At 34.1% G+C, this 24,445-nt stretch overlaps 1 protein-coding gene across 1 annotated transcript in view; it reads left to right on the top strand.

Moving 5' to 3' along the window:
• Positions 1-14,849: 14,849 nt before the first annotated feature.
• The window catches only part of LOC134759462 (putative solute carrier organic anion transporter family member 1B7), an 81,146-nt gene continuing 71,550 nt past the window's right edge, over positions 14,850-24,445 (top strand). Inside the window, exons 1-5 of the mRNA XM_063711967.1 lie at positions 14,850-14,986; positions 18,463-18,595; positions 20,685-20,806; positions 22,068-22,214; positions 22,407-22,505. Of these exons, the coding sequence (XP_063568037.1) occupies positions 14,902-14,986; positions 18,463-18,595; positions 20,685-20,806; positions 22,068-22,214; positions 22,407-22,505 (586 nt within the window). The 5' untranslated portion in view covers positions 14,850-14,901. The remainder of the gene's footprint in view (positions 14,987-18,462; positions 18,596-20,684; positions 20,807-22,067; positions 22,215-22,406; positions 22,506-24,445) is intronic.

Raw genomic sequence — 24,445 nt, forward strand, 5'->3', positions numbered from 1 at the left:
TTTCTGCCATATCTCCCTTTATTTATGAAGTTCTGAGTTTTTGATCTATAGTATTTTCTTTCTCTAAAAAAACTTCTTTCAACATCTTGCCAGGCAAATACACTGACAAAAAACTTCTTTAATTTTTATTGCCTGAGAAATCCTTATTTCTCCTTCATGTTAGAGGATAATTACACAGGGTTTGTAATTTTTTCTTTTCTATCGATGCTTTACATATTTTATTCCACTTTTTGTGTGGCCATGGCTCCTGAGAAGTCAGATGCAGTTTCTTATATTTGTTCTTATATAGGCAGGCATTGCTTCCCCTCTAGCTTTATTTGGATTTTTTTCCTTTGTCTGCTTATTTTCTGTAGTTTGAAAATGATATTAATAGGCAGATTATGTTTGGGCATTTATCCTGCTTGTTTTTCTATGAACTTCCATGATCTGTAGTTTATTATGTCTGACATAAATTTGGGGAAATAATCAGTTATTATTGAATCAATTATTTCTTCTGTTTCCTGTTTTCTTTTTTCTTTACTGAGTGTGCCCATTATATGTACGTTGCTCCTTTAATAGTTATCCCTCAGCTTTTGGATATTTTGCTTGGATTATTTTCTGTCTTTACTCTTTTTGCTTTTTAGTTTTGAAGAGTTTAATTGATATATCCTGAAGTTCATATATTCTTTTGTGAGGCATGTCAAGTATACTAGTATGCTTATCAAAGGAATTCTTCATTTCTGCCACAATGTTTAGGTCTCTAGCATTTGTTTCCAGTTCTTTTTTTAGAAATTTTATCTTATCTCTGCTTAAATTGCTTAACTGTTCTTACATACTGTCTTTTTTCTTTTTTTTTTTTTTTTTTTTTTTTTTTACTGTTACAGCCCTTAGCATATTGCTCACAGTTGTCTTAAAATCCCAGTCTGATAATTCCAACCTCTCTGCCATGCCTGAGTTGGTCCTGATTCTTGCTCTCTCTCTTCTAATTGTGTTATTTGCCTTTCAGGTGACTTGTAATATTCTCTTGATAGCGAGCCAGAATGTATTGGGTTTTAAAAACCTGATATGCATAGGCCTTTAATAATGTCTTGGTAAGGCATGGTCAGGAGAGGAGGCATCCTATAATTCTGTGCTTTGGTATCAATATTTTAATAAACCTGTACCTTTGGACTGTAAATTTCACAAGTGCTTCTCGTGGGTTTTTTTGTTAGTTTGTTTTAATTTTTCCTTCCTAGGCAGAACAGAATGGCTATAGTGGGCTGGAACTGAGTATTTTTCTCTCTCATATGGAAGCCTAGGACTGGCTGAAGTTGGATATTTCCTTTACCTCAGGTCACTTAGGCTCAGACAACACCAGAGCTTATGAGATTCCAATTAACTAATTTCTCCTGAAGGCAAGTCCTATAATCCCTATTAACAGCCGAATGCTCTTGCCTTCACACTGATGGAACGAGAGAATTTTTTCTCCAATGTTTACTATAGGATCCAGGTTGGGGTTTTGGGGAGAACATTCATAAAAAGTGGAGTCCTCGACTGAGTCCCCCTGGAGTGTTTAGTCAGACTTGTTCACAACTGAGACTCCAGCAATCAGCAATTCGATTATAGTGCAGAAATTTCTTTTTTTTTTTTTGCCTTGGCATTGTTTACTTTGTTGTTTCTGTTTATGAGTTTCTGCTCCAGGAAGTCAGCTTATAACTCCCTGTATGTGGTTGGTCTCTTCAATCTTGGAGACAGTAGTTTGCTACATGTCGTCACCTCTTTTATGGATCCAGGAAGAATTGTTTCTTTTCAGTCAGTTTAGTGTTTTTTCTTGTTGTTAGGACAAAATGGCACCCTCCAACTTCCTTGTCTGCAGAACTGGAAACCAGAAGTCCCAACATATTTTTTTAAATAGTATTCACTTATCTCATGCCTTATTGTTTCTAAACTTTTACTTAAAATTTTATTATAATTTCTTCATTAATACACAAATTATTTAAAAATAAGATTTTCCTTCAAATATATGGGGATTTTTCTTTAGAAGTGTTTTCTACTAGTGTCTGCCATAGTTGCATTGTGGCAGATATTGTCTGTATGATACCTACTTTTTGAAATTTGTTGAAATTCTTTTTTTCTAACTTTTATTTTAGGTTCAGCGGGTACATGTGCAGGTTTGTTGCATAGGTAAATTGTGTGTCATGAGAGTTTGGTGGACAGATTACTTTAATACTCAGGTAATATGCATAGTAACCAATATGTACTTGATCAGTTCTCACCCTCCCTGTATCTTCCACCCTTAAGTAGGCCTCGGCATCTATTGTTCACTTCTTTGTGTCCATGTGTACTGTTGAGACTTTTTTATGTCCAAATATATCATCAATTTTTGTAATTCTCCCTTATGTACTTGAGAAAAATGCATGTCTTTTGAATTGTTGGATGTAGAATTTTATATGTGTCTAAGATGTCAGTCTTGTTAATTGTGTTATTTAGGTCTTCTATGTCCTTGCTAATATTTTGACTAGTGGCCTATTATAATTGAGAAAACAGATACATTGAAATTTCCTCTAATTACAATAATTCTGTTGATTTTTGTTTAATATTTTGCAGCTGTTAAGTCGATTATTTTATAATCATTTTATCTTTCAGGGTGATTTACATATATCAATATGTAGACAACTCTATCCATTATGATGTTTCTATAAGTCTGGGCTATTATTTATACAGCTATAAGATTTTCTTTTAATTGTTACATTTCTTATTCCTTTAGCATCATCAACACTTCCTCACAATTTAGAATTACCTCTTATAAAGAGCACATATTTAGATTTTTTGGAAAATATTCAAACTGAAAAATCTCTAGCTTTAAACTAGCAATTTTGTCCATTTACATTTATTATATTTTATATAGTCAGATTTTTTTCTACTATCTTGGAATATTATGCCAATTTACTCCCTTCTGAGTTGACTTTTAACAATGAGAACACATGGACACAGGAAGGGGAACATCACACTTTGGGGACTGTTGTGGGGTGGGGGGAGGGGGGAGGGATAGCATTGGGAGATATACCTAATGCTAGATGACGAGTTAGTGGGTGCAGCACACCAGCATGGCACATGTATACTTATGTAACTTACCTGCACATTGCACACATGTACCATAAAACCTAAAGTATAACAATAATAATAAAAAGAAAAAAAAATAAAAATAAAAAATAAAAGGTGATCAGAAAAAAACAAACAAACAAAAAAACATTTTCTTATGCTGCTTGAATTGATATACCTATTTTTATAACAAGGCAAACTGTAGCATATTGCTATGGTCTGAATATTGTGCCCTCCCACCATTCAAATGTAGGGATATTGGCAATTGATTAGGTCATGAAAGCAGACCCCTCATTAATCGGCTTAGTGTCATTATAAAAGAGGCCCCAGAGAGCTCTTTTTCCCCTTCCAGCATGTGAGATTACAGTGAGCAGATGACCCTCTCCCCAGCTACCAAATCTGGTGGTGCCATGATCACAGACTTTTCAGCCTCTAAAAATGTGACAAGTAAATTGCTGCTGTTTATAACATTCCCAGTTTCGTTATATGCCATATTTTGCTGTTTTCAGTAGAAGTCCCAAACAGACTAAAACATAAGTTCTCAAGTTCTTTGGTATGCCTTCTTAACCTCTATACTCTCTAATACTATCTGGATTTTCAATCTAAAATTTTAAATTTTGGATACTATACCTATTTTCCCTTCTTTTCTATTTTTGGTCTTATTTTTTTAAAGACAATAACAAAATTACCAAGTATTTTATTCACCTTGTTTTACAAATCTCACACAATATCATCTGTATTTGATTCTTGTTTCATTTAAGTATTTCTTCCAAAGTGGATTTCAGTGTGAATCTTTTCCTGCCAAACTTTTGAGACCTTATATGCTTGAATAATATGTTTTCTTATAGTTGAATGACTATTTGGCTAAATACAAAATTATGGATTTCATGTTCTCTTACTTCAACACTGTAAAAGTATTATTAATCTTTTGTATATCCACACTTGCTGTTAAAAAGTAAAATGCTTTCTTTCCTCAAAGATTTCAACATTTTTTTATTGCCATTGATATTCTTATGTTTTACTAAACTTTCTCCATATATGTATGTGTTCTTACTTACGTCTTTCACTGGGTTTTCAATGGGCAATCTCATCCTGAGGTTTTTACATTTTTGTTCAATATTGGGAAATTAGCAATTATTATTTCTTTAAATATTTATCTTCTTTAATTAATTTGTTTCTTTTTAAGGAATTCATTATTAATTTATTGTTAATTTTAATTAAAATCTTTATATACTTTACACTTTCATGTATATGTATGTATTTCCAAATTTTTAAAGTAAAATTCTGTTTCATTTTCTAACTCATACTTTCTTGTTTTTATCCATATATTATTTTAAACTATTACATATTTTGTACTTCATGTTTTACACTTGTACATTTTAAATCTTATTTTGAGTTTATTTCATTTTGCTAATATTTTTCCTTATATATTTTGTGTATTTATTATATTTACTTTAAATTCCTGTTGTCTTCTAAAACATCTACTTCTATGATGTCTGCATACCAGTTATTTTCTCTCTGTCTCTCTCTTTTGAAGGGATTTATTTTCCTCAATATTCTTGATATTTTGTCCTGTGTGTTCACATTTACCTAGTTGTGATACTCACTCTTTATAGTAGTGAGCACAGGGGAAGACTGCCTGCCTTTGCGTCCTTACGAATCTCAGTTATTGTAAACCCCAGAAGGTCAGAAAGAGGGGAAGAAGATGAACCTGAAAATGAAAACCAGCTACCAGTAAACCATATTGCTCTGTGGTTTGCCAAACATTTTTTTAATCCATGACTTCCTCAGCCCCTGAATGAGAAACTGATTTGGGGGGAGATTATGATCCAGTACTGCAGGGATATTGAGGGAATTACCTGTGGAAGAGAATGCCCAAGGCTAATAAGCTCTACCTTTTTTACTCAGATGCTTTGTTGAGCAGGACTTTGGAGCTTCTCTAACTTTACACTGGAGGACACATGGAATGGAAGGCTGAACGGTTATCCCAAATCCATACATTGAGATAGAAAGCAGTGATTACCAGAGGCTGACCTAGATCATGTAACTGTATTGAAGGCAACAAAAAATAGTCTAATAACTGTGAATTTTAATTTATTTTTAAGATTTTTAAAATTTCAATAGCTTCTGGGGTACAAGTGTTTTTTTTGTTGTTGTTACATGGATGAATTATATAGTGGTAAATTCCGAGGTTTCGGTGCACTTGCCCACCAACTAGTGTACATTTTACACTAGTTGTACCCTCCCCTTCCAACCTCGCCCTTTTCAGTCTCTAAAGTTTATTATCTAACTCTGCCTGACATTGTGTATTAATGCCTGCATCTCCCAGATATAAATGAGAATGTATGGTGTCTGGTTTTTCATTTGTGAGTTACTTCACTTAGATTAACAGCCTCCAGCTCCATTCAAGTTGCTGCAAAAAGATATTATCTTGTTCCTTTTAAGGGCTGAGTAGTATTACATGGTGTATATATACCACATTTTCTTTATTCATTCATTAGTCTATGAGCACTTATATTGTTTCCACATCTTTGCAACTATGAATTGTGTTGCTATAAACATATGTGTTCATGTGTGTTTTTCAAATAATGACCTCTTTTCTTTTGGGTGTATACCCAATAGTGGGATTGCTGGATCAAATAATAGATATCCTTTTAGTTTTTTAAGGAATCTCCACACTGTTTTCCATAGAGGTTGTAATAATTTACATCCTCACCAGTATATAAGCATTCCCCTTTCATGACATCCACATTGACATGTATTGTTTTTTGATTTTTTAATAATGGACATTCTTGCAGTAGTAACGTTGTATTTCATTGGGATTTAATTTGCATTTCCCTCAGGATTAGTGATTTTGAGCATTTTTTCATGTTTGTTCTCCATTTGCATTTTTTTTGAGAAATGCCTATTCATGTCATTTTCCCACTTTTCAATGGGATTATTTGGTGTTTTCTTATTTATTTGTTTGAGTTCCTTATAGATTGTGAATACTAGTCCTTTGTCAGATGCATAGTTTGTAAATATTTTGTTCCATTTTGGTAGGTTGTCTGTTTACTCTGATGAATTTTTTTTCTTGTGCAGAAGCATTTTAGTTTAATTAGGTCTCATTTATTTATTGTTTTTGTTGCATTTACTTTAGGGGTTATAGTCATGAATTCTTCACTTAGACCAATATCCAGAAGAGTTTCCTGAAGTTATCTTCTAGAATTTTTATGAAGTCAGGTCTTAGATTTAAGTCTCTAATTTTTCTTGTGTTGATGTTTGTGTGGGATAAGGAATAGGGATCTGGTTTTATTCTTCTACATGTGGCTAGCCAGTTCTCCTAGCATCATTTATTAAATAGGGTGTACTTTCACCAATATATGTGTTTGTACGCTTTGTTGAAGATCAGTTGATATTAAGTATTTGACTTTATTTCTGGGTTCTCTATTCTGTTCCATTTTCTATAGGCTTACTTTTATACCAGTGTCAAGCTGTTTCAGTAATTACCGACTTGTAGTATAACTTGAAGTCTGGTAATATGATGCCTCCAGATTTCTTCTGTTTGCTTAGGATCGCCTTGGCTATTTGAGCTCTTTTTTGGTTCCATGTGAATTTTGAGATTGCTTTTTCTAATTCTGTGAAAAATGATGCTGGCATTTTCTTGGGAACTGCACTGAATCTGCAGATTGCTTTGGGCAGTAAGGTCATTTTTAGAATACTGATTCTTCCAATCCATGAGCATGGAATGTATATGTGTCATCTATGATTTCTTTCAGAAGTGTTTTATAGTTATCCTTGTAGAGATCTTTACTTCCTTGGTTAAGTATATTCTTAGATTATATATATATATATGTGTGTGTATATATGTGTATATATATATATACACACACTATGTATATGTGTGTGTATATATATATATATATTTGCAACTGTTGTAAAAGTGATTAATTTCTTGCTTTGACTCTCAGCTTAGTCCTTGTTGATGTATAGCACTGCTACCAGTTTGCATACATTGATTTTGTAACCTGAGACTTGACTGAATTGTTTTATCAAGTCTGGGGGTTTTTTGGAGGAGTCTTTAGAGTTTTCCTAGGTATACAATCATATCATCAGTGAAGAGTGATAGTTTGACTTCCTCTTTTCCAACCTGGTTGTTCTTTATTTCTTTCTCTGGCCTAATTGCTCTGGCTAGGACTTTCAGAAATATGTTGAATAGGATTGGTGATTGTGGGCATCCTTGTTGTCTTTCTCTTGTTAGGGGGAAAGTTTTGAATTTTCCCCATTCAATACAATGTTGGCTATTGGTTTGTGATATATGGATTTTATTATTTTGAGGCAAGTCCCTTCTACACATAGTTTGTCTAGGGTTTTTATCATAAAGGAATGGTGAATTTTATCAAATGCTCTTTCTGCATCTATTGAGATAAATTATATGATATTTATTTTTAATTCAGTTAATGTGATGTATCACATTTACTGACTTGGTGTGTTAAATCATCCCTGCATTTCTGGGATAAAACCTACATAATCATGGTGTATTATCTTTTTGATCTTCTGTTGCTTCCAGTTAGCTAGTATTTTGTTGAGGATTTTTACATCTATATTCATCAGGGATACTGGTATGTAGTTTTCTTTTTTCATTATATAATTTCCTGATTTTGGTGTAAGGGTGACACTGGCTTCACAGAATGATTTAGGGAGAAATTCTTCTTTCTTAATCTTTTGAAATTGTTTCAGTAGGGTTTATACCAATCCTTATTTGAATATCTGGTAGAATTCAGCTGTGAATTTATCTGGCCCTGGTCTTTTTTTGTTGGTAATTTTTTAAATTACTGATTCTATCTTGCTGCTTGTTATTAATGTGTTCAGGGTTTGTATTTTATCCTGATTTAATCTAGCATGGTTGTATTTTTTCTGGAATTTATCCATTTTCTCTAGGTTTTCTAGTTTGTGTGCATAGAGGTGCTTATAGTAGCCTTGCATGATCTTTTGTATTTCTGTGGTATTGATTGTAATGTCTCCAGTTTCACTTCTAATAGAGCTAATTTGAATCTTCTGTCTTCCTTTCTTGTTTAATCCAGTTGATGTTCTATCAAATTTGTTTATCTTTTCAAAGAACCATCTTTCGTTTCACTGATCTTTTTTATTTTTTTGTTTCCATTTTATTTAGTCCTGCTTTTATCTTTGTTTTTGTTTTTTTTTTTTTTCTTTTGCTAGCTTTGGGTTCAGTTTGTTCTTGTTTCTGTAGTTCCTTGAGGTGTGACATTAGGTTGTCTTTTTGTGATTTTTTTATTTTTATTTTTATTCTTATTTATTTATTGAGTCAGAGACTCACTCCATTGCTCAGACTGGAGTGCAGTGGCACCATCTTGGCTCACCGCAATGTATGCCTCTTTGATTCAAGCAATTCTCCTGCCTCAGCCTCCTGATTACCTGGGATTACAGGCACCTGCCACCTCACCGGACTAACTTTTGTATTTTGAGTAGATACAGGGTTTTACCATGTTGGCCAGGCTTGTCTCAAACTCCCGGTCTCAAGTGATCCACCTGCCTCAGCCTCCCATAGTGCTGGGATTAACAGCGGGGGAAGAGTCACTGCGCCAGCCAGTTTGTGATCTTTCATACTTTTAATATAGGAATGTAGTATTATAAACTTTTCTATTAGAGCTTCTTTTGCTGTATCCAAGGGGTTTTGATAACTTGTGTCAGTATTATCATTTATTTCAAAGAAGTTTAATTTCCATCTTGATTTCATTGTTAACCCAAAAATTATTCCAGAGCATATTGTCCAATTTTCATGTATTTGTATAATTTGGGGGATTCCTTATGGAGTTCATTTCCAGTTTTATTCCACTGTGGTCTGAGAAAATATTTATGATTTTGAGTTTCCAAATATTTATTGAGACTTGTTTTCTGTCTTACTGTATTATCTATGTTGCAGAATGTTCTAAGTGCTGATGACAAGAATGTTATTCCGCAGTTCTTGGACAAAATGTTTTGTAAAATTCATGTGTATCTGTTAGGCTCATTTGTTCTAGAATGTAGTTTAAGTCCATTTTTTATTGCTTTTCTGGCTAGATAATCTGTCTAGTGCTGTCAGTGATGTCTTCAAGCCATCCACTATTATTGTATTGCTGTCTATCTCATTTCTTAGGTCCAGTAGTAATTGTTTTATGAATCTAGGTGCTCCATTGTTTGGTGCATATAAAATTAATATCTTCTTGTTGGATTGATCCTTCTTTCATTATATAATTATGTTCTATGTCTTTTTTTTACTGCTGTTGTTTTAAAGTCTGATTTATTTGATATAAGAATAGCTACTTCTGCTGACTTTTGTTTTCCATTTCCATGCAATATCTTTTTTCACCCCTTTACCTTGAGTTTTATGAATCCTTATGTATTATGTGAGTCATGTGAAGAAAGTTGATATTTGGTTTGTGATTCTTTATACGTTCTGTTGATCAGTATCTCTTAAGTGAAGCATTTTGGACACTTACATTCAACATTAATATTTAGATATAAGGTATTTTCCTGCTCATCATTTGAATGGTTACTTAGATATTTTTTTAAATTGTGTAATTCTTTTAGAGGCCCTTTGAGTTTTATGCTTTCAAATTCTGTTTTGGTGCATATCAAGCTTTTATTTCAAGATTTAAAACCCTTTTCAGAATTTTTTGTAAGGCTGGTCTGGTAGTAACAAATTCCCTCATTATTTGTTTGTCTAAAAATGACTTTATTTCTCCTTCATTTATATAACTTAGTTTTACCAGATACAAAATTTCTGCCTGACAGTTATTCTGTTTAAGGAGCCTGAAGATAGGACCCTCATCCCTTCTGGCTAGTAAGGTTTGTGCTGAGAAGTCTGCTGTTAGTCTTATAGGTTTTCCTTTATATGTTACCTAATGCTTTTGACTTAGAGCTCTCAGAAGTCATTTTTCATACAGACTTTATGTAGCCTGATGACTACATACCTTGGTGATGACCTTTTTGCAGTGAATCTCCAGGAATTGTTTGAGCTTCTCATATTTGAATATCTAAATTTATTGCAAGGCCAGGAAATTTTCCTCAATTGTTCCCTGAAATATGCTTCCAAGACTTTTTATTTTCTCCCTCAGGAACACCAATTATTCTTAGGTTTGGCCCTTTTCCATAATCCCATAGATCTTGAAAACTTCATTTATTTTTATTCTTTTCCTTTATTTTTGTCTGTTTGGGTAAATTTAAAAGCCTAGTCTTTGAGCTTTGATTTTTTTCTTCTATTTGTTCTAGTCTATTGTGGAAACTTTTCACTGCATTTTGTAATTTCTAAATTTGTCTTTCATTTCCAAAAGTTCTGATTGGTTTATCTTTAAGATATCTATCACTTTATAAAATGTTTCCTTCATATCCTGAATTTTTTTTTCATTTCTTAATGTAGGTTTTCACCTTTTTCAAGTATCTCTTTGAGTAGCTTTATAATCAACCTATTAAATTCTTTATTTTGTATTCCAAAGATTTCATCTAGGTTTGGATCAATTGCTAGAGTGCTAGTATAATCTTTTGAGGTGTTACAGAACCCTATTTTGTCATATTAACAAAATTGTCTTTCTGTTTGTTTTTCTCTTATTTGGGTAGAGTATTTCTTCTAATGCTTCTTTTTTTTTTTTTTCCAGAGTTTTGCTCTGTCACCAGGCTAAAGTGCAGTGGCACGATGTCGGCTTACTGCAACATCTGCCTCCTGGGTTCAAGTGATTCTCCTACCTCAGCCTCCCAAGTAGCTGGGATTACAGGCGTTTGCCACCACGCCCAGCTAATTTTTCTATTTTCAGTGGAGGCGGGGTTTCACCATGTTGGCCAGGATGGTTTTGATCTCCTGACTTCATGATCCGCCCATCTTGGCCTCCCAAAGTGCTGGAACTACAAGTGTGAGCCACTGCACCCAGCCTAATTATTCTTAAATTCATTTTTAATTTGACTGTTGTATTTATTTAATTTCTCCCCCCCAAGTATGTGATTTTAATGTTTATAGTTTATTGTAGCTTAATTTGGCTCTTTGTACTTTAATGGGGAAAAACTGTATGAATTCCTTGGTTATAGAGAGTCTTTGTATGATGGCTTTCTCTGATGCTAGTTGTAGTAGCAATGTGCTCAGTGTGTAAGCAAGTTCACAATCTCCTATAGAGTTGGAATGACAGAGGTCTCTTGAAGCTTATCTCATTCCACTCTGGTGTGCACTTTTTTGTTTATTTTTTCCTATTTATTTTAGTTACTGGGTTAAATAGTTCAGGCTTTAGTCCAGTGTGGGAGGTGTCCATGTTTAAAAACCAGCTGTGGCTAAATTGGGTGGGTAATTGCAATACCCGATGGTGGGCAGAGGTCCTATTCTTGACAAAGGTGGATGAGGGTGATCTCAGTGAAACTCACTGAGATCTTAACAGAGAGAAGGACCATATCCACCTCAGCAGCTCTGTCAGGTCTACAGGAAAGCTATTCCCATTCCAGACACACCCTTGACCCAGTGTTCTGGCTATTTATATCAGACAGGTACATCTTGTCTGCAAGAATGTTGATGTTCCACATAGAGAAGAATTGTGACTCTACCTCTTGTGCAAACCTGTGCCTGGAGGTGTTCCTCCTGTGGTTTTCTAGTTTGTGTGAAAAGAGGTGCTCATAATAGTCTCTGAGGCTTTTTTGTTTTTCTCTGGGGTTGGTGTCATTTGTCATTCCTATTGTGTTTATTTGGATCTTCCCTCTTTTTTTTTTTAATTAATCTAGCTAGATGTCTATCAGTCTTATTTAATATTTCAGGGCCAGGCGTGGTGGCTCATCCCTGTAATCCCATTACTTTGGGAGGCCGAGGCAGGCAGATCATGAGGTCAGAAGTTCAAGACTAGCCTGTCTAATAAGGTGAAACCCCATCTCTACTAAAAATACAAAAACTAGACGGGCATGGTGGTGCATGCCTATAATCCCAGCTACTCAGGAGGCTGAGGCAGGAGAATTGCTCGAACCCAGGAGGTGGAGGTTTCAAGAGCTGAGATTGCACCATTGCACTCCAGCCTGGGCAACAGAGTGAGACCCCATCTCAAAAAAAAAAAAAAAAAAAAAAGGATTTCAATTTATTTCTGGTTTAATGTTGGGATGTTGTATATTTCCAGGAATCCATCTGTTTTTTTTTTTGGTTTTCTAGTTTGTGTGAAAAGAGGTGCCCATAATAGTCTCTGAAATGATTATGATTGAACAATTTTCATTACTATTCTCTGACACAAAGACTGTATGTACTTCTGTATGTACAAGCTGTCAGAGTTGACTCCTCTCAGATGAGAAGATAGATTATTCATGGTCTTGTAGGTTATTGGAAAGGCTTGATATTGCTGTAAGGCGCATGGGAAGACACTGAGTGGCAGCATGATCTATTTATTTTTAAATTATTTTGAAAGGATTTCTCTAGCTACCGTTTTGAGAAGATGCCTTTGGGCAGACTTGTGCAGAACTAGAAAGATGTAGCAAGAGGCTATTGCAGTAATTGAGGCAAGACGTGGTGGTGCAGACCACTGGGAATATAGAAGGTGGTAAGAAGGGGTCTCCTAGTTAGTTTAGAATGGTAGAATAGCAAAGATTGCTAACTAAAGAACAGAACTTTATTTCTCACATTTCTGAAGTCTGAGAAGTCTGAGATCAGGGTGCCAGCATAACTGAGTTCTGATGAGGGCTTCTTTCTGGTTTGCAGATGGCTATCTTCTCACTGTGTCCTCATATGGCATAGAGAGAGGGAGAGAATCTCTCATTTCTTTTATTATTAGGGTGTTCTACTCTTGTGACCAAGTACCCCTAAAAGGCTCCATCTCCAATTATCACCACACTGGAAATTTGGGTTTCAACATAAAAATTTGGGGGGAACACAAACCTGCAGTTCAGAAGCGGGTAATATTTTAATAGTGGGGCTAAAGGAATAGCTTAAGGATGTAGATGTGAGCTTTAAGAGAAAGGATGAATCAATGCATTTTGTTAAAGTAAAATTGGAAATTAAAACATCTATAACCACTACATCTCACATTGATACAGTCATTTCTGTTGGTCATAAAATTCCTCTTTGCCTCCACAAAGTTCAATATTTTAGCTGGCTCCTGGAAATGCTGTCTTTGCGAATGTACCACCACCCTCCTCCCAGTTAGCCTACGCTATTCACATGGAAATAAAAAATAGCTCACCATTGTGGCCATCTGAGAACAGTGTCTAGCTTCCTATAAATCAGTTAACAATATTAATTTAAAAATAACAACCCTGATTATACTCCTCTAACAATCGAATATTGCAACCAAGTTAGAAAATCATGCTTTACTAGTGTAGTGATAATACTGTTATAGTATATTAGACTTTTGTCAGATGGATAGATTGCAAAAATGTACAAGAAAAAAATAAAAAACCCATCAAAAAGTGAGCAAAGAATATGAAAGACACTTCTCAAAAGAAAACATTTATATGGCCAACAAACATGATAAAAAGCTCAACATCACTGATCATTAGAGAAATGTATATCAAAACCACAATGAGATGCCATTTCATGCCAGTCAGAATGGCGATTATTAAAAAGTCAAGAAACAAAAGATGCTGGTGAGGCTGTGGAGAAATAGGAACGCTTTTACACTGTTGATAGGAAAGTAAATTACTTCCATCATTGTGGGAGACAGTATGACAATTCCTCAAGGATCTAGAATCAGAAATACCATTTGACCCAGCAATCCTATTACTGAGTATATACCCAAAGGATTATAAATCATTCTACTCTAAAGACACATGTACAAGTATGCTTATTACAACACTATTTACAATGGCAAAGTCATGGAACCAACCCAAATTGCTCATCGATGTTAGACTGGATAAAGAAAATGTGGTACATATACATCATGGAATACTACACAGCCATAAAAAGGAATGAGATCATGTCCTTTGCAGGGACATGGATGAAGCTGGAAGCCATCATCCTCAGCAAACTAACACAGGAAGAGAAAACCAAACACCACATATTCTCACTCGTAAGCAGGAGGTGAGCAGTGAGAACACATGAACACAGTGAGGGAACAACACATACCAGAGCCTGCTGGGAGTTGGGGGGCAAGGGGAGAGAACTGAGAGGATGGGTCAATAGGTGCAGCAAACCACCATGGAACACATATACCTATGTAACAAACCTGCATTTTCTGCACATGTATCCTGGAACTTAAAGTAAAATAAAAAATAAATAATAAAAATAAAAACAATAAAAGAAAATGTGGCATATATACACCTTGGAATACTACTCAGCCATAAAAAGGAATGACATAATGTCTTTTGCAGCAACTTGGATGGAACTGGAGACCATTATTCTAAGTGAAGTAACTCAGGAATGGGAAACCAAATATTGTATGTTCTCACTTATAAGAGGGAGCTAAGCAATGAGGATGCAAAGGCATTACAGTGGTATAATGGACTCTGGGGACTCAGGGGAATGGTTGGGAGGTGAATGAGGGTGAGACTACATATGGGGTACAGTGTACACTGCTTGGGTGACAGGTGTACTAAAATCTCAGAAATCACCACTAAAGAACCTCTCCATGTAACCAAAACCACCTGTACCCCCAAAACTCATGAAATAAAAAAAAATCACTAAAAAAAAAGTTATAGGGCTGACAAGTTCCAACTTGTATAGGAAAAAAGATGAGTATGCTTTTTAAGATAAAAATAATGTTTGTAAGTAAAGAAAAAAACTATTTTAATTCCACATACCTATAAACATTATACAGTTCTTTAATTAATCAATTTTCTCTTTCTGCTGTTTTTCAGATCTTCTTGACACTCCTGTCATTCAGCTATGTTGCTAAAGCACTAGCTGGAATTTTTATGAAAATATCAAGCACTCAAATAGAAAGGAGATTTGAGATATCCTCTTCTCTTGCTGGTTTAATTGATGGAAGCTTCGAAATAGGTAGCTTTTTTTTTTCTATTTTAATAACCATACTTGCATATGTTAAAAAAACAAACCGTTTTTAACACTTGGCTCTCAGCCAGGTGTAAATTTGTCCCTCATGAGTGATTTGACAATATCTGAAGACATTTTTAGTTGCCATAAATAAGCTGAGGAAGGGAGGATGCTACTGGTACCCAGGGGTAGAGGCCAGGGATGCTGCTAAACATTGTGCAATGCACAGGACAGACTTACCAACAAAGAACAATCCTTCCCAAAATGTTTATAGTGATGATGTTGAAAAACTCTAATCCTACACAAACTCATTGTTTGCAAATTAATGCCTTGTGAAGCTTTACCTCCCTTGCCTCAAGGTGCCCCAGTGTGAAGAAAGTCTGGGGGAGGACTATAATTCTTATGGTTTTAGGAGGGAGGGACTGTATAGGAGCAACCTACACTAGATTCTAGTGTCTAACGGGGTACACAATTGAGGGGTTAAAGTCTTTTTGGGGGAACATTGAAGATATTGCTTTGTTGCCTTCATTTTAATTTGTATTTCTGCAACAATAGTGAAGTTTTAAATAATAATTGAAATTTTTTTCTTATGTATTGCTAGCTCACAGTCTCTGCTAAATTTCCCTCTTCTTTTCACTTTCTAATTATTTAGAGGGACCTCCCAATTGTCTATTATATAAACTGCAAATATTGTATATAATTTTTGTTTCTCATGTAACTGTATTTACAATATGCTTAACTAAATAATATTTTAAAAGTAATTGTCAAAGGAAGACATCTCTTTAAATCAATTCAAAATATTTGTGATTCAAAGATATTACACTCTACATGTCCTTCACTCTTTCACCTCTCAGGTTCAATGAAATCATCAAGGATTTTAGAATTAGAATGTTATTAGTTTTAAAGTTTAATTCACTGAATGTCTCCTTTTGTTAAGAAATTGATCCTTTGTATTTTTGTTAAACTTTGAAGCTGTTTACAGCACTTATTTGAACATCATTATCAGTTTTGTTTCTTTGCTTTCCTCTGTTTCTTGAATCTTGTGACTTCAAATCTCATCTTTAGTCTTTCTGGAATGTAGCTTCATGTATAGATGACCTTCTGTATACACAGTTCCCACATCCATGGATTCAACCAACCGTGGATGCAAGATATACTCAAAAAATATAAAAATTAAAAAGTAGCAATACAATTGTAAAAATAATACAAATAACAACAACAGAATAACAACTATTTACATAGTATTTACATTATATTAAGTATTAGACATTATCTAGATATGATATAAAGTATACAAGAGGGTATGGATAGGGGATAGGTTTTATGCAATATTACACCTTTTTACTTAAGGAACTTGAATATCCACAAATCTTGGTATCTACAGAGCATCCTAGAAGCAATAACCCATGGACACTAAGGGATGACTGTAATTATTTTTTTAGGAAGAATTTAAAATGTAGCATATTTTCTTGGAAAATGTGCTTATTTGACTAGCATATTTAAGTGATAATTTGTCTGGATATGGAATTAAACATTCAAAATCCCTTTTTCTCAAAACGTTTAAATTATTTATCTACTGTTTCATAACATTCAGTGTTGTATATAAGAAATTAATGCCATTGTAATTTTTATGCACTATGAATCTCTTTTTTATCTCTAAATCTCTGAAAATATACCAGCATATATCTGAGACTGTCTCTTTCTATATTAATTCTGCTGGATAAAAGCAGAAACTTTCATCTTAAGTCTTCCTCTAACACAGTGAATTTCTTCTCTTTTTCTTTCTTTTCTTTTCTTTTTTTTTTTTTTGAGACGGAGTCTCGCTCTGTCGCCCAGGCTGGAGTGCAGTGGTGCGATCTCGGCTCACTGCAAGCTCGCCTCCCTGGTTCACGCCATTCTCCTGCCTCAGCCTCCCGAGTAGCTGGGACTACAGGCGCCCGCCACCACGCACAGCTAATTTTGTTGTTGTTGTTGTTGTATTTTTAGTAGAGACGGGGTTTCACCATGGTCTCGACCTCCTAACCTCGTGATCCACCAGCCTTGGCCTCCCAATATTTTCTTTCTTTTCTTTTTTTTTTGCGGGGGGAGGAGGGAAACAGTTTTTCATTCTTGCTATCCAGGCTGCAGTGCAATGGCATGATCTCAGCTCACTACAACCTCCGCCTCCCGGGTTCAAGAGATTCTCTTGCCTCAGTCTCCCAAGTAGCTGGAATTACAGGCATGCACCAGCATGTCAGTTAATTTTGTATTTTTAGTAGAGACGGGGTTTCACCATGTTGTCCAGGGTGGTCTCGAACTCCTGACCTCAGATTATCCACCCGCCTTGGCCTCCCAAAGTGCTGGGATTATAGGCGTTAGCCATCTCACCCGGCCAGCGAGTTTATTTTCTGTTTTCTATTTGTTTTTTTCTATTATTATTCTGTAACATATATGATATAAATAATATATTTTCTGGATATTTTTGCTTTTAAATTATTTTCTTCTAAATTTCTACCTATTTTCCTTATGTTTCATCAATCTTCTCTAATGTCATCTTATTATATCAAGTTCTAATTTGTAAATTTTTAATAATATTTTAAATTTATAACAATACTTTATCATTCTTTTGTTACTTTTAGTCTGCCATTCTGATTTTATGGATGCTACATGCCCTTGTACCTCTAAATATGCTAACAGAATTTTTAAAAAAACGTTTTTACTGTTTTTAGTTTAATCTTGTTTAAGTACTTATGCTTATGTTGCTTTATCTGCTGGTCTGTTTTGATGCTCTTCTTTCATGCTACTATTTTTCATCAATGTTCAATAATTATTAATTGTTGTCTGTTAATTGTTATATATCAGGCTACAGATAAATCCGAATTGGTCTGCTCTGATTGCTCTTCTTCCACGTTTTAATCTAAATAATTTATACTCAACATTAAATCTCAAATGACGTCTCCTCCAGGAGATTTTCACAAAGCCCATAATTTAAGCTATTTCCGTAACCTAATAGTATCTCTATTCATCTGTTTTATTTTATTACTAATGTGTGTCTAGAGAACGGGTACCATGGTTTATTCTTTTTTTATATTTCTGACTCTGAGCACCGTGGTAGGTATATAGTATAAACTTAAAGAATGCTGGAAATAAATTTTAATAATGCATGAATGATGATAAAAAGATTTCTCAGATTAGGAAGACATTTTTCCATCCCAACGCAATGCAGTAAACTCCAAACTTTCAATAACATTTTGCTTCTCTCATATTGCCAAATTACCTAAGTGTTTTGTTTGCATATAAAACCTATTCTACTTATCATTAGTACTATACAAATTTCAATTAGTGGTTTAATGCAGGAGAGCTGATCTTCACAATTAAATTACATGGTCTTTGAGGGAAGGTATGATGTCTTGGGCTTTATTCGCAGTCATTCTGGGGCATTCAGTTCTATCAGATACAAAATTGAACTAAGTCATGTCAACATAATTTTGTTCTCTTTCTAGGAAATTTGTTCGTGATTGTATTTGTAAGTTACTTTGGATCTAAACTACACAGACCAAAGTTAATTGGAATTGGTTGTCTTCTTATGGGCACTGGAAGTATTTTGATGGCTTTACCACATTTCTTCATGGGATAGTAAGTGTTAAACAGCACTGAGCCATTCATTATCAGCAACTTGTAAATTAGCAGTAGAATTTTATTTTATCCTTTAAATAGTTGTCTTTTGAGAATATTCACTAAGTATGTCTAGAAATGGAGTATATTTCTTTTATATGATAGTTAATGTATTGCTTTATTCATTATGGCTTTCATAGACTTTGAAATAAGAATAATATTACATAAGATGTAAAGTTTCAAATGAAATAAATAAGCTATTTATTACACGAAGTATAACACGTGTACTTCATGTCTTTGCCTGTAAGATTTTAATAATACTCAGTAAGACTTCACAGCTTCACCTGCTGCATATAAGTTTTCCCAACAGCATTACACCAAAGTTGTTCTTTCTAAAGTAACTGCGTAGTTATGATTAGCGTAAGGTGTTCATAAGAGAAAACTGGAAATAGCTAAAACTTAAAAAAGACAGCGCTTATTTTTTACATAAAAGTTAATGTAGTTAGTCCAAGGATAATATGATTTTATTCTTTTCATCATAGTGCTATGCCTTGCATGGCCTTGGCCTCATGGTACAAATTGTGGCAATGTATTTTCTGGCAGCAGGATAGAAGAAGGGAAGAAGAACGAGGAGAAGAACCAAAAATGCACACAGACTGAGGCTTAAGGAGCATTTTCAGAAGCAAAATGTTTCCACTGGCTTCACATTTACCAGAAATTGGTTACATTTTGCACATAGGTATATAGATACTGGGGGGGGAAAGACTTTATTCCAGGACATGGTTTCCAGCTAAAAATCCCAACTTCTGTTACTATGGAAGGAGAAAAAAAAGGATACTGAGCGACAATGAGCAGTCCCTGTTAGAGACACCAATTACTTACTCATTGCCATATCCAGCAATCATGCCTTTTGGTCATCATATTAATTCTGTTCTTTTCCTACATTTGACCTTTATAAGAACTTTCTTCTTAATGGTACTGCTCTAATACTCATCATAGTCCATAATCTTGATTCATTTTTCTACCTTTGTGGCCTCTTCATCATGCCCGTCCTTTTTCTCTACTTCTGACACCATAATTTCAGTGTCCCATAATTCCTTCTAATCTTCTTACTATCTTATTCTTCATGATTTTTATGGAGAACATGCTTAGATGCAACCATCACAGCTTCGTCTTCCATTGCTCCCCACATTTGAGGGCCACATTCCAGGCTTACAGTTCTCTAAATGTGCCAGAGTATGTCATCTCTTTGCACCTGTTGTTTCTACAGCCATGAATACTTTTCTTCCTTTGTCTACCAGTTAAACTTCTATCCATCTTCAATATTCATTTTATCTGTCACGCACATTGCAAAGTCTTCTTTGATCTACCCACCACCTCCAAGCAAAGCTGATCATCTCTTTTGTGTGTGTATGTGACAACTTGGGACCTTACATATTAAACTTATTGTGTCTTTGATCATATGCTTTTATCTCAGAGAGTGTGAAATCTCTAAAGTACAAAAATTGAGCTTTATTTCTAGTTCATTGAAGCTGAACATAATACCTGGCACACTATGTGCTGCCCTCAGAGCTCACAGAGCTCCTTAGTACTTTTGGATATCAGCATCTGTCTCTAATTCAGCACCATCTCTTTTGTTCTTATTAAGTTCTTCCTCATAAAGTTAAAATAGGTTAGAAATTTTTAATTGAGTTTTGAAGAGTCAAGTATTAGTGTGTGTGTGTCCATGAAAGAAAATCAGACAGACTTACTATCTTTGGTGATAACTCAAAGGGATAAATAGATATATTTAACAGATTAAAAAAAAAACAGGTGAAACAGGATATTTTACATCTTGACCAGAATATAAGCACTCCTAGGATTATAGAAAAGTGATAACCCACTTTATCCATGGTGTGTTGAATTATCTGTCTTAGTAGATACTCCCATTCCCGCCCCACCCCCACCCCCACTTATCATCTCTTCTGACATACATGCTGGGAAATTGACAAAGAGAAGTCTGGTAATTCGAAGACAGTGTCAACAAAGGGGAAAATTTTTCTGCATTTTTGGGAAAGGTGAAAATATTCAGCAGATAAGCAAAATGTTCAATCCAGTGTTACTCTTATAGTTACAGGTATTCTAAAGAAATCAATATTGATCCATCAGAAAATTCAACATCAAACTTACCAAACTGTTTAATTAATCAAATGTTATCACTCAATAGAACACCACCTGAGATAATAGAAAGAGGTAAGAATTAATACTGACAGTTAAAAAGTATAAAATTTATATATCGAATTACATCTATAAAATGTGATTTTTTAGCAAAATTGATTTAAGAACAAATAGGAAAAATATTTAACCCTTACATACAGACAAAATCATACTGTTAATATACACAGTTGACCCATGAACAACATAGATTGCAGTTACACCTGTTCACTTATATGTGGCTTTTATCCAACCAAACAGAAGGAGAAACCCACCCATATGGAGATCTTACTTCTATAGGTAGTTTCCACAGGGCCAACCAGAGGAATTAAGTATGCATGAATTTGGGTACACATGAGTTGTCCTGAAACAAACATCCTTCTATACATGTCAAGGGGTGACTGTAATATATATGAAGGATATTTATAAGTAGATGAGGAAAGAGAACAAATTTAGTCGGTAACTGGCAAAAAAGGTACACGTTTAAAATTTAAAAAGCAGGAAGTGACAGAAATATGTGAATAATGTAACTTTGCTCTTCATAAAAAATGCAAAATATTATAGCATTTGAAGATTTTGTGCCATTATAACACAAATAATAATTTATAATTATAACCCAAAAGTTTAATGAAAAGAAATGGAAAGGAGGAAATATAAGATTTCACATTTTATATACTTCTGGAAGTTTGAAAATTTATAACTTTTTCTGGAGATTAATTTTTAATATATATTAAAGAACAAAAATATACTTACCTACTTTAGTGATAAGTCTTAAGAAAATAATCAGGAATGTGCACAAGGACTTATTTACAATTATAGCCATGACATCTGTGTTTAACAGAATAAAAAATGGAAATATTTTGTAACTAAAAAAGGAGATTGTTTAAACAAATGAGGGAACTGTTATTCAACGCACTACTATACAGTCATTAACATTTTCACATAGAAGAAATCTTAACAACATGGGGAAATTGTGATAATATAGAGATAACTATGTATGCAGCTTAAAAATAAACTAGATATTTATATATTGTACATAATGAATATTATGCATATTTTGTGCACCAAAAGTGTAGAAGATCTAGAGTAACATTTGCAATGATCTTCTGTGTGTAGTGTGATTATAGATATTTTTTACTTGTTTTCTTTGTGCCCTTCCTTATTTTCAAACTTTGCAAAGTGAATATGAATCACTTGTAATTAGAAAAAAAATAGAATAGCAAAGGGTTTAAAGTAGTTACATTTCTAATAGGAATGTTAAAAATAATGTTTAAAATAAAACACTCTCTTGTCTCGATAGGTTGTGTGAAGAAATCTGGGTCACACATGTGGATCTATGTCTTCATGGGGAATATGCTCCGTGGTATAGGGGAAACCCCCATAGTACCATTGGGGATTTCTTACATTGATGATTTTGCAAAAGAAGGACATTCTTCCTTGTATTTAGGTAATAAACAGAAAATATTAAATTGCATGGTTAATCCCTAGGTCTACCTTTGAAATAATAGTATCATTAATTGTATTCTTTATTAGAAAAAATATTTGGAGAAATGTATTGTGTAATATTACTTTTAAAAACATGTTGAATAAAAACCAAGTATTTGCGGTATCTGATTAAATTGTTTTGTAATACTGACAGGTACTGTGAATGCAATGGGAATGACTGGTCTAGTTTTTGCCTTTATGCTGGGATCTCTGTTTGCTAAAATGTATGTGGATATCGGATATGTGGATCTGAGTAAGTACAATCGGAACAAGGTATCATGATAGTGCCTTTTAAGTGCAGGACACCATTCTTCCAAATAATTAAATTTACTTTTTCAATAGTACTTTGCTTACTATTTTCCAAAAGTTACAGGTAGGAAATAAATGCATTAATAATCAGAATAAAAATGAAATTCAGCTCCTTTTTATACTTTGCTTATAAAACTATGTGTAAATAGAGATTTTTAACAAACTTATTTTAGATTACTTAAAATGTCCCTCTCTGAAAACTGACTGCCAAGTCCAGTACATTTTATTTTTCAGTTGATGGTGACTTGGTGGATGTGTAGAATTCAGAGTTTGCTTTGCTAACATCTCCTTGTGGCTGCTTCATTGGCTTATGGTGTGGGTGGCTTAAGAGACAACAGAGTGCGCTTTGGTTATGGTCATTTTTCCTGGCTCTCACTGAGGGCTTGGCCTATGGCAACATTTAATGAGTGCTTGTAGAACAAATGAATGAAGGAGAGGACACATAAATAAAATTTATGACTTTTGTCTTCACTCTCGGAGGCTTTATTTCTCCTCTCATAGAAGAATGAGAGCCCATGTTGTAATATCTGCCTCGACTTCATGCCCTCCTTTCTACAGATGTACCTGTACTATATTAATATTTATCTTGTTTTACCCATACTTATGAAAAAGTATCTATCTTTAACTAATATTAATCGATCCAACTGGGGTTTAGATTTCATCTTTCTGCCTCTTCTTCATCTGCATCCTCTCTTTTCCTCAGCAAACACTCTCAAGTCTCTCCCATCTATTTACACATGTACATTTTTTATATCCCCAAATGACTTTCCAGTTGATTAACTGTTTCTCAATTCATCTTCAAGGTCAAGTACCTAGAAAAAAATCATCTAAGTGCCTCATCGTCTCATCTCCCATGTACTTCTCATCTACTATAATCTGCTTCTTACACTAATGAAACACAAAAAAATTCTATGTAATTTACTAATTGTAATGGATTTTTTCTATAATTTGTTTAAATATATATTTCTACTATTTATTAATTTTTTTCTTAGATTTTTTTAAATAACTACCTAAAACTCAACCTGTCAAATGCTGGTCTCATCATCTTATTTCCAAACCCACTTTGTTCCCTATATTCCCTCTCTTGCTGAGTATCTGTACCTTAATTCAATGATTGACTGAATTTCTGTACCCTGTAATCTCACACTCCCCTTTATTTAAAATTGGAAAAACTTTTATCTCTTTTATTTTCATAGCTCTTAAAGTCTCTTTCAACATGTAGCTTTCCTCAGATAACCCTTACTTAATCATTTTCCATTGGTCTCCAATTCGGTGCCCCTATTAATGACCAAGAGCATGTCTTTATTGTAGCCCTTCTCACAACAATCTGTAAATATGTGTGTACTTACCCACCATCTCTTTGAGAACATGACAGAATGGTGTCTGTCTTAACAAATAATAACTGATTAGTGTTTGTGAATAAACGAATATGATTTTCTATCTCACCAGGACTTAAATAGATCACTCCAATGAGACCAAAGGATTCATTCTGAGAGGAATAGACATCACAGTAGGCCAACAAATTTGAGAGTGCTTTCTAATGTAAAACAAAAGCAAATACTTGATGATGATTTATATCTTCCATTTTAGAAATGTGACTTACTGTAGCTACACATTATATATTATATTTAGTCATTTGATTCCAGTTTCATAATTGCTTTTATCACTGAGTACAAAATAAGTGGTGAAGGGCTTTAGGTCTTTAGGGTAATAGTTTTGCAGTCTCTCTACTCTATTCAGAAATAATTACAGCATTTTAGAATTCACGGTTATTCAATTTCTACTCCTGTCTGTTCAAATATTATCACATCTTCTCTACTCAGTGAGAAGCATGAAGTGCACTTATTATAAAGTATACTTTGGCAAACTTCAATTCCTACACAA

Source organism: Pongo abelii, chromosome 10 (genome assembly GCF_028885655.2).
Source record: "Pongo abelii isolate AG06213 chromosome 10, NHGRI_mPonAbe1-v2.0_pri, whole genome shotgun sequence".
Lineage (NCBI taxonomy): Eukaryota > Metazoa > Chordata > Mammalia > Primates > Hominidae > Pongo > Pongo abelii.